This window comes from Urtica dioica, chromosome 5 (genome assembly GCF_054948205.1).
Source record: "Urtica dioica subsp. dioica isolate 48M chromosome 5, U.dioica_male_clone48M_v1_H2, whole genome shotgun sequence".
Classification (NCBI taxonomy): domain Eukaryota; kingdom Viridiplantae; phylum Streptophyta; class Magnoliopsida; order Rosales; family Urticaceae; genus Urtica; species Urtica dioica.
In genome coordinates, this window is record NC_142760.1 from 5026580 (window position 1) to 5037978 (window position 11399).

At 38.4% G+C, this 11399-nt stretch overlaps 1 protein-coding gene across 1 annotated transcript; it reads left to right on the plus strand.

Annotated features, from left to right (window-relative positions):
• Window positions 1-6807: 6807 nt before the first annotated feature.
• On the plus strand, window positions 6808-10120 carry LOC149394954 (protein NRT1/ PTR FAMILY 8.3-like). The gene is made up of 5 exons (XM_089615397.1): window positions 6808-6912; window positions 7614-7716; window positions 7796-8013; window positions 8530-9086; window positions 9240-10120. Exons 1-5 carry the CDS (start codon window positions 6841-6843, stop codon window positions 10042-10044), a joined length of 1755 nt encoding a protein of 584 aa, XP_089471523.1. The 5' UTR covers window positions 6808-6840; the 3' UTR covers window positions 10045-10120.
• The last annotated feature ends 1279 nt before the right edge of the window (window positions 10121-11399 follow it).

Below are 11399 nucleotides of genomic sequence, written 5' to 3' on the forward strand. Positions count from 1 at the left end.
CATGCTGCAAAAGAACAATATCAACAAAATTGACCAAAAAAATAAAGAAAACAACCATGTCGTCTATAAATACACTGATTATTCTCCAACAATTGGTACTCGATATCGTGTCTAGCTTAATTAATTTCTTCCTAAACATCATTTATTGTCAATATGGCATTGATCTCAAAATCGACTGCGATCAGCTTCTTGATTGTTGCAATAATGTTAGTGCACTCAGAAACAGCCTCAGCTCAATTATCAACAAATTACTACGCAAAAGCGTGCCTTAAAGCGGTGTCGACGATCAGGACTGAAGTGACCAAGGCCGCCATGAAAGACCACCGAATGGGCGCTTCCTTGCACGTCAATGCACGTCTATTATCTCTCTCTTTCTCTCTCTCTCTCTCTCTCTCTCTCTCTCTCTCTCTCTCTCTCTCTCTCTATCTATCTATCTATATCTATCTATCTATATATATTACTTGCATGACCTACTGTGTATTTTATATCTAGCCTAACATCGCTGAGGCTGCAAGCGGGGACGATCGAAGTCTGAAATGAGGTCTTGCGTATGCTAACAATTTTCAAATATGTATAACTTAAAAATTATGAGTAACAAAACCAAAGTAATTAATAAAAAATTAATAATTAAAAAAGTACCATGTGGAACAATCAGAAGGCTTGATGAATATCATATTCCTTAATCATATACTTATATAATATACCATAAAACATCCTTCACATTTAATCAATGGCTTAATGAAAAATCAATATTGGTAAATGAAAGACTGAATATAAATCACTAACATACACAAGCCCTCATAGAAGAATTGTAGTCACGAATATATTTAAATTAGTGGAAGCTTCTTTGTCCAAGCTAAAGTCTGGAAACTCACTGTTTCTAATCTCATTAAGTAATCATACATTAAGTTTAAGTTTCTAATCTCAAGTACACGAATAGAGCATGAGTCAGAGAGTGAATAAAAACCAACTAGGCCATAAAAAAAATGGGGGAGAAGGCACTACGGGCTGTCTAGTATTTCCCGAGTAGACAGAGTGAATAAAAACGAAAAATCCCCAAGTGTAATCTCGAACCAAATTTGATAAAAAAAAATAGTATAAAATTCAGATTTAGGAAAGAGATAAACAGTTTAAAACAACCAGTCTAAACAACTCAAATCGCTGCTTATTATTTATGCAAATAACTCGAATATAAAAAAATTCGAAAAGAAAAGTGACACTCTAAAGGTTTCAGAAATTGAAATACTCACAATCTGAGGGAGAGAGATGGCGTAGCTGTGGAGGGACGATGGTGGCGGGGCTGTGGAGGGACGATGGTGGCGGGGCTGTGGAAGGCCGAAGGTGGTCAGAAAAAGAGGGAGAAGATCGAGAGGGTTAGATGAGATTCAAAGAAATATAAGTGAGATAGTTAGAGGCGGTTAGCATACCTGATGACGTTGAAGGCGAGGGCGACGGTGACGGCGACGGTTACGGCGACGGTGACGGCGACGGGGGAGAGATTAAATTGATGGAGGGAGAGTGATAGAGAAGAAGGTAAGGCGGATAAGAAGTAGATGAGACGGAGAAGAGAACGTGGCTAAGGTCGATCGATTTATAGATGTCCATGTTCTGAGAGAGTGAGAGAGTGGGTTGTTTGCTAGGAGAGAAATGAGGAAGAACAAGTCTTGCGTTGGTTATATGTGTGTGCCGATGTATATGGTGAGAGAAAAGTGAAGTCTTTTAACTGGGTTAGTGGCCATATAATTTTTGTTTTTTTTTTAATTTGGACATAAAATAATTAAAGAATGTGTTATGAAAGGCTAAAAAAATTTGTAAGTTTAGAAGCGGAAAAATTCGCTTCTAATATTTTTGTTTGGATATTTAGAAGTGGGAATCCACCTCTAATGTATAATTACGCCTCTAATATTTGTTTTGTACGTAGAGGTGGAATTATGCCTCTATATCACTAATTTCGCCTCTAAATTGAGGCGAAAATTCCGCCTCTAAATTACTTGCCGCCTCTAAATGTCATTTTTCTCCTAGTGAATGGACGAGATCACAGACCTAAATCTTTATATTGGAGGTAAATAAGGATTTTCTTAATAGTGATACTAAGAATTTAGTCTTTTTAGGTTCGTTGTTTCATAATGTCTAGGGTGTGGCTACGAAGATAGCCAATAAATTAATATGGATATGGTGTTGTGGGCTTGATAATGTATCTCTTCTACATATGAAATTGCATTGGTTTGAGCAAAGTGATGAAACGTGCAGGTAAAAATCAGTTGTTAAGTTTCGTGGACATGGTTATTTCAACTATTCGGACGGCACGATGTGTTACATGTATTGCTTATGTTTGTTGTTTTTGCAAAATTTATAATTAATATCCACGCGGATGAGTTCATTTTATTTTGTTGCGCTTAATGAGTAACAAAGTGATGTGGCGATGCACTGCAAGCAATTGATGAGAGTGTTTCTAGAATGTTACGTGCTTTGGAGGATGATAAATCTTCTGAGCGCTCTATACTGCCTCAAATAAATTTAAAGGTATTTTAGTTTACACATAATCTTGTTTTCCCTTCCTAGGCTTCTGTTATTTTTTATCCTCTTAAGTGTAAGGACAACAGCTAGGCTACTGCATATCTTGCCCAAGCCATTTCAACTGCTCCTCTTGTAAAGTGCCCCTTTAACATCTTTAATTTATTATTCAGCTTACAATAACTGCTCACTCTGTTTTAAAGGAAAATTATCATTAACACAAAGAATTAGCTTTGGCCATGCGAAAAATTCCGTACAGAGGCTGGTACTTTGTTCCAACACATAAATTTCCTGCAATGAAATGAGAAGCAGAAGATTGACAATTCAAAACAAATGAGGCAACGGTCTATAATGACTGATAATGCTAATCCCATCTAAAACTCCCAGCCCCTTCAACAGAATTCATCCGCAAATCCAAAATCGTGCTAGGGTGACTGCCATAATAGGCATAAGCTCAAACTCTATGCCACCCTAGACATCTCGAGGACAGCAGACTAAGCTAATCTAAGCCCTAACCATAACAATTTTTTTTTAATTTAAAAGAGGGGCATAAAGACTATCTCATCCACATAAAAATTCAAACTACCATAAGAGTGAACTACCATACACTAACAAAAATACCACAGAGAACCACCTATGGAAAATACTCAGATCACTAATAAAAAAACAAAAAACATATTTTGAATGATCATGATACACAATTAGCTTTTGGCCGCCAACAATTTCAACACCTTTCATACTTCGTTACTACTGGGCTTAAAGATATTGTCTGGAAATTCGAAAAATATCCCGAAGATACTGTTGCAGGTAATGGTTAGCTATCCACATTTTTTACTAGTGTACTTGAAATTGTTTTCCAATGGTGATCGCCGAGGAAAGCACTAATCACGGCCCAGTTTGTTGACTACAAGTCGCAGAGAATTTGATTAATATTGATTTGTTGATTTAAATTTGTGTAAAATAGTTTTGAATTGGTATTGACTTTTTTTTTTCATTTGAGTAATTGGTATTAATTTGTTAGACCATAGTCTCAATTTGTTATAGATATTGAAAAGTGATCCGAAGCAAAACATGGTACTATTAATGTGTTTAGTACGTTATTCTGCTCTCTTATTTATTTGTTATTTTGTTGATTTAATTTTGGATAATACTAATAAAAAGCTTAAATTAAAATATATACTGGAAAAAGGGCAATAAAGACTCTAAAGTAGTCGTTGTTGCAAACTTTTTTTAAATCAACAGTTTTGGACGACAGTTTAAAATTATTGTGCAAAGCTATTTTGGAGGACAGTTGAAAAACAGCCGTCCAAACTAGCTTGTATAACAGTTTTTGAAACCGTTGTACAAGCTTACACAACATAGGCTTTCATGACAACAAAAAAATTGTCGTACAACTTTCGTGCAAGTACAATTTTGTACTAGTGACAGTCGCACGTCTGCAGCTATGGGATTCGAGGGAAATATATCCCTCAAGTTAACAAAATCAAATTTTTCTTAAACTTTCGATTATCGAATTTTTCAATTTTAAGTGTGATGTTAGCTTTAACACTAAGTGGAATTTTTAAGAGCATTTGTCAAAATGTAGTTCATTCAACATTTGAATCTAATTCTATTTAGAAAATTCAACATATCATATTTTCTTTGGCTAGTTGGAGAGATCTTTTGGATCATATGAACAAACTTTAAGATTGAACCATTGGACAAAGGATTTCCAATATTCATTCCTATAAAGTCAAATGACTCCACTATATATAATTAACAATGAAAATCTCTTAGGTCATGTGCTTTAGTTTTCTACTCTATGCACTGCAATCTAATACATTGGGATTCATTGAATGTATTTCACGTTTACCCTACATGAATACCATTAACTAGATGAGAATATTGAATTACCATTTTACCCTTCTGATTATAATCTCCTTCAACTCTGTTGTTGTTTGTGAATAAGCACATCCATTCTATGTGGGATGGAGTTTCCATATCACAATCCTTGATTTCATGATTACAATCTTGATTGAATACTAGGCGTACTTGAATTTAAAAACATTATCAAGAACAAAGCATGAGGTAACATGTTACTTTTAACTTAAATTTATCTAATTTAACATGTTACATATTATTAAAAAATTTTGACAATTACTATATTTTACAAATTTTCAGCAAACTATTCAAAGCTATATTTTCATCTAATCTAACATGTTAATATTTTCATATATATTACCAATTAATCTAAATAAACATGTTACTAATTAATTAATTAACTAAACATGTTAACATCTAATTAAAGTTATATTTTCATATATATATTACTAATTAATCTATATGAAATAATCTAAAAATATTACTAATTCCAAATAACTAACCTTTTCCCAAGGTGACGACGAGGCAGCGAGCTATGACGTGGGGCTGCGAGTGACCAAACTACGGCGAGGTCGGGGACAGGCTGCGGCAAGTCGGGGTCGGCGAGGGGGCTGGTTGCGGGCGGCGGGACGGGCCTGGTCGGAAGAGACAGAGTCAGATGGGGAGAGAGGTGAGAGAGAGCGGGACATACCGGGACGGGGCGGGGTGCAGGCGGGGCGGGGTTGGACGCGGGGCGGCGGGGCTGGTCGCGGGGCGGGCGGGGCAGCGGGGCTTTTCGCGGGGTGGCGGGGCATCGGGGCTGGACGCGGGGCGGTGGGGCAGTAGGGCAGCGGGGCTGGTCGCAGGGCGGCAGGGCGAAAAGGGAGAGGCTGGTCACGGCGGCAGGGGCAGGGAGGGGGGCTGGTCACGGAGGCGAGGCGGGGCTGGTCGCGGGCGACGGGGCGGGGCGACCTGGTTAGAGAGGAAAATGGTGAGATGGAGAGAGAGAGAGAGAGGCGTACCGGGGCGGGGCGGAGAGGATGCGGTGATCACCGGAGATGGGCCGAAGGGCCGGGGATGGGTCGGAGAGGGAGAGAGCGAGATTGAGAGAGAGAGAGAGATGCAGACAGATTTAGAAGCTCGGGCGAGGAAGAAGGGGGTTCGGGACTTTATAATACCCTCAACCTATTGGATGCGACAATTTCGCACCTAATACTGCTATTCGGTGCGACATGTCGCACCCAATGTCGCACCGAATATGAAATCACACAGCCAAAAATTTTGGGGGGATTTTATTGACCGTTTGGAATTTTAAAACCATTAGGTGTGACAGCTGTCACACCTAAAAGTATTGGGTGCGACAAAGTCGCACCTAAAAGTATTAGGTGCGACGTTTTAATATCCGATGCGATACTGTCGCACCGAATACCACTAAAAACATTTAGTCATCTAGAGGAGTATCTGGTGTGACTTGTCGCACCTAATATGTGCTTAGGTGCGACATTTAGGTGCGACATGTCGCACCTAATACCTTTTCGTACCAGAAATGTGAATTTGTAGTAGTGAAATCCTAAAGGCTACAAATCACGCAGACTAACTAAGGGAGATGTTCACAATCTTTCGCCGCTACAAAATGAAACTTAACCCCAACAAATGCGTATTCATGGTCAAATTCGGAAAAGTTTTGGGTTACATCGTCAGCCGACGAGGGATATAAGCGAATCACGAGAAGATCAAGGCAGTCCTTGAAATGAAGTCTCCGAGACGAGTCAAAAAGGTGCAAAGCCTGACTGGCCGGATTGTTGCTCTGACGCGCTTCGTGTCGAAAGCAACGTCCGACAAGTGTCAACCGTTCTTTAAAGCTCTAAAGAAGACGGACGGCTTTGAGTGGACAGACGACTGCGAGAAGGCCTTCCAAGAGATGAAGGCCTACTTCGGGTCACCACCGTTCCTCTCCAAATCAAAAGAGGGTGAGATGCTTTACATCTATCTCGCCGTCTCCAAAAATAGCAGTAAGCGTCGTTCTGAACCGTGAAGAGGGTAAGGTCCAATGGCCGATCGAGACAAAATGTATTTTATCAAGGCCAACCGAATGCAGAGTAGTTCTATGTATTTATACTCAGTGAGAATACGAATGAAAGCGTACAAATAGACTAGTCAACGAACTACTCTTATACTAATGTGGAAGCGACGCACTCTCCTTAATACCATTTTAGCCAAAAATTCTGAAAAAATGATTGCCAATAACACACCTAACAAACATATAATAATCTCATTTGATTAGTTCCTTTTGTAAATAGAGTGTAATTAATACCAATACCGATTGTACTTCTAAAAAGAAGTGTTAATATTATATCTATTTTATAACGCATTATTGTCACGCACTATCGTCTTATTCCTTTCATATTGTTTTGTTATTGTTCTCCGACGGAAATAAAAAGAATAAACGAACTCTCTTTTGTTTATCATTTGCAATCTCATTCAGAGATGTTGAAGAGAGCCACCGTTGGCTCTTCGGAGAGTGAAAGATTTCTCTTGGAACACGCCCAAACTCTACGGGTTTGACTTCTACTTCTCTTTCTTTTCAGTTGTTTGATTGTTTTTTATTTCGTTTTCAATCCAGCTTAAGGTTTACTATATGGTGATTCTTATGTTTTAAGAATCCAAATTTGGCTTTAATAGGCTATATTATTCATTGATATCTTTAACAGTTGACCTCCGATGAGTGTTTGACTATGGTGAACTAACGGTTTTCCCAAATAAATAAATAAATAAAACATTTAATCGTTTTAGATGTCATCTGAGTTGCAATATATGTATGTCTTCTAGATCTGTAATAACCTGCAGGTGCTTCTTAAAAATGATTTCGACAAGATAACTATGTTAAATTTTGAGCAGATGTTTAAAATTTGAGAACTGTTAAATTTCAGTAATGTACGTAGACTCACGTAGATGGGTCCCACACGCCACCCTTTCATATTTATCATTTTTGTTAAAATATACATAACATAATTTGCTCCTTTTTTTTTTAATATTTTTAATACCCCGAAGTCTAAGAGCTGCCATTAAGAAAAGAACTAGCGGTTCTAGAGCTCTTATATTGATTTAAGGTAATAAATTTTAATATTTCATTAAAAAATTTGAAATAAAAGGGATTCAATAAAGAGACTCCAAGAATTATATACTCTCTCTCTCTCTCTCATGGGCTGTTTACTTTACTACATTGCTGTCTAAAACTCTCACGTGTTTTTGTGTTGAAGAATGCAAGTGAACTTTATACCGGTGATGGTTCAGTCGACATAGACGGAAACCCCGTAGTGAAACACAACACTGGGAATTGGAAAGCTTGCTATTTTATTCTAGGTGGTTTTTTCGGATCTCCAATATATTTGTCTCTCAGTGTTACTAAATTCCACTAAACCTACATTGACATGTGACACAGGCTTTGTATGTTGCGAGCGCTTGGCATTCTATGGGATCGCAACAAATCTCATTACTTATCTCACAAGGAAACTGCACCAAGGAAATGTGTCAGCAGCGAAGAACGTTTCCGTTTGGCAAGGCACTTGTTATCTCACGCCCCTTCTCGGAGCTGTCTTGGCCGATGCTTATTTGGGAAGATATCGGACCATTGCACTTTCGACCATGGTTTACTTTACGGTAATATAAAAATGTCACTCACTGCCCTCATTCGAAAATCAAAGTTTTTAGTTGAACTATTCGAAAAACACATGATTTTAGAGAGAACCTAATTAATTAAGTGGGGGTTACCTTGTTTTTTCATTATGATGGTGCGTAATTTAAATTTCCATTGGGGATTTCTCATAGAAAATATGTGCATTTTGACCCAAAAAAAAAAAAAAAAAAAAAAAAAAAAAAAAAAAAAAAAAACTCCTCCCTGCTGCTGAAAATATGTAAAATTGTGTCCGAGGCATTTATGTAAAATTGTACATATATTTTAGATTTTTAATTTTTAATACATACAAATTGACTTAGACTTACTATTACACATAAATAAAAATTCCAATTTTGCAACACACTTAATCTCACTAAAAAGGGAATTCAGCTCAATAAGGGCCTAAATAATCACTAGGACATAATTTTCTTGGCTGATACACATTGCCAGCTTCCATGAGAGTGAACGGTTGAACTGATGAGTCAACTTATTAAATACAGGGATTGGTCGCTTTGACGTTCTCAGCCACAGTTCCGGGTTTGAGGCCCGAAGAATGCACAGGCGCTAACTGTCCACCATCGACAACTTCTCAATCTGCAGTATTCATATCCGGACTTTTTATGATCGCGCTCGGAACTGGTGGGATCAAACCGTGTGTCTCCACATTTGGCGCGGATCAGTTTGATTTCACCGACCTAAAGGAATCGGTGAAAAAATCGTCTTTCTTTAATTGGTATCATTTCACAATCGGTATAGGCATTTTTGCATCCAGTACTTTCATGGTTTGGATTCAAGACAACGCCGGGTGGGGTTTAGGCTTTGGTATTCCTGCCCTGTTTATGGCCATTGCGACGGCCATTTTCTATTCTGGTACGCCTTTGTTCAGAACTCAGAAGCCAAAGGGAAGCCCTTTTACGAGAATTTGCCAGGTTTTCGTAGCCTCTTGTCGTAAGTGGAACCTCGAGGTCCCTGAAGACAAAAGTCTCCTGTATGAAACACAAGACATGAGTTGTGCAACAGAACCGAGCTTTAGATTGGAACACAATGACACCCTTGGGTAATTCTCTCTTTCTTTTTTTATTTCATGCAAGAAACGCATTATCTATATTAGTACAAAGCCATGTTTGGTAATCATGTCTTTAATAGCTTTTGAAACTAAATTAACCATGTCTATCTTCGTATCTGAATTAATTCCACCTGTTTTTCGCAGGTTCCTCGATAAAGCTGCGGTCAAATCGGAGGCCGAGATCAGCGCCGGGCAGTTCTTCGATCCGTGGCGGCTCTGCCCGGCGAGTCAGGTCAAAGAGCTCAAGACTCTTCTCCGGCTCCTCCCCATATGGACCACGGGGATTGCCTTCTACGTCGCTCTCGGCCAAATCGCGATCTTCGTGGAGCAAGGAATGACAATGGACACGAAGATCTCCGCTTCCCTCACCGTCTCCGCAGCCACGTTCTCGACCCTCAAAGCAGTCGTGGTCACGATCTTGATCCCCGTCTACGACCGCGTCCTCGTCCCGGCCCTGAAGAAATTCACCGGCAACAAGAGGGGCATTTCGATCCTTCAACGCATCGGGACCGGGCTGCTCTTCTCTGTTCTGTGCCTCGCGGTTTCTGCGTCGGTCGAAACGTATAGACTGAGAGCAGCGCGAGAAGAAGGCAATGCTCGGCGGCTCAGTATCTTCTGGCAGACTCCGCAGTACATTCTGATGGGCATGTCCGAGACTCTGGCTGGGGTCGGGTTAATGGAGTTCATGTACGAGGAAGCCCCGGCGGCGATGCGGAGTCTCTGCAGCGCTCTGGGATTTCTCAGCCTCTCGATTGGATTCTATGTGACATCTTTCTTTCTGACCGCCGTGGCGTACTTCACCGGGTGGATCCCCGACGATCTGAACGAGGGTCATCTCGATTACTACTTTTGGCTCTTGGCGTGTCTCTGCTTCTTGAATCTGCTCATTTTCGTGATATATGCCAACAAGTTCAAACGTGACAAGGGTTTGTTGAATGCTTTTGTGTAGATATATTTTTATTTTTCGTTTTTTGTTTTGTAATTTTGTAAACAATAAGGGTGTGTTTTGTTGAGAATAATGTTAATCAGATTCCCATAAATTTTGGGATTACATTATTTGGTTGGAGAAAATGTTAAAAAAACATTCTCCAAAATGTGATTACCTAGTTAATGAGGTAATAATCATAATACCACTAAATAAGTGGCTTTCGTTATTGTAGTTTTGTAAACAATAAGAGACATGTTGCTCATCTATTTCTCTTTATTCAAAGCTTATTTTATTTTATTCCAAGAATATCTCTTTTTTTAAAAAGTTATTTCCCTGTTATTGATAGTTTTATGGGAAATGAACGACCATAACTTTTATCATAATCAACCAAATCCAAGATCTCTAGAGGAGATCCATCATCAAGCCTCCTCCGCCTCCGTTGCGGAGTCCGAAGAGCCGTCCGTGGCAGAGATCCATCGCCTGATCCAGGATCTCTAGAAGCTCCAGATCGCCGCGAACGAGTAGAGGACCGTCACGTTAGAAACTTCTAATCGCTCGCATGACTTCTCTGACGCCAACCTTGCATTTGCTCAATTTTGTCAAGTTTATGGTTTTTTTTTAACCAAATCACCGATTCTTCTTATTTACATAGTTTAATTGATAAATTTCGTTTGCAAACTCGAAATATTATTAATTCAAATTGTTCTTCCTATGATTTTGGTAATGATTCTCGTAGTTAACTCGGAAATATTTTCTGATTTTTTTAGTTAATTAATTTACTAGAAGAATAAATTCAATTCACCGTTTTGTTTGGACTCGGTGATGGCGAAGACTTGGGCTGACAGTAAATTAAATTAACTATATAGAAAATTAAATTAAATTCACAAGAAATTCAATTATATTCTAAATAAATTTAATTAACAAGAGGAGTAAAATTAAATTAACTACATATTAAATTAAATCAACTTCGCAGTAAATTAAATTAACCGAAAGAGTAAATTAAATTAACTCTTCTCCACAGGGGTATAATTGTACCTGCAAAAATATGTGGGCTAGTGACCTAATAAAATGAAAGTTAAAATAAATTCTTAAAATGAGGTCACTATGAAAATAAGTAACCAATACAGAAAAGACAAATATCACCTCTCTCTCTCTCTCCAATGACTAAAAATATTTTGCACCGTTATAAATTTTCCATTGTAGAATTTATAATTTCTCTCTCTCTCTCCAATGACTAAAAAAATTTTGCGCCGTTATAAATTTTCCATTGTAGAATTTATAATTTGTAGTAGTTATTGTATAATACTTTTAACTATACAATGCTGAAATGACTTAACATTATGTTAGATTGTTGTTCAACTAAGTTGTTGTGACTA

Bases quoted from the DNA above. Each gene is read 5' to 3' on its own strand.
- LOC149394954 (XM_089615397.1), top strand. From the start codon at position 6,841: ATGTTGAAGAGAGCCACCGTTGGCTCTTCGGAGAGTGAAAGATTTCTC. The intron at 7,717-7,795 runs GTGGTTTTTTCG...CATGTGACACAG, and splicing joins AGCTTGCTATTTTATTCTAG to GCTTTGTATGTTGCGAGCGC. The intron at 8,014-8,529 runs GTAATATAAAAA...TATTAAATACAG, and splicing joins CGACCATGGTTTACTTTACG to GGATTGGTCGCTTTGACGTT.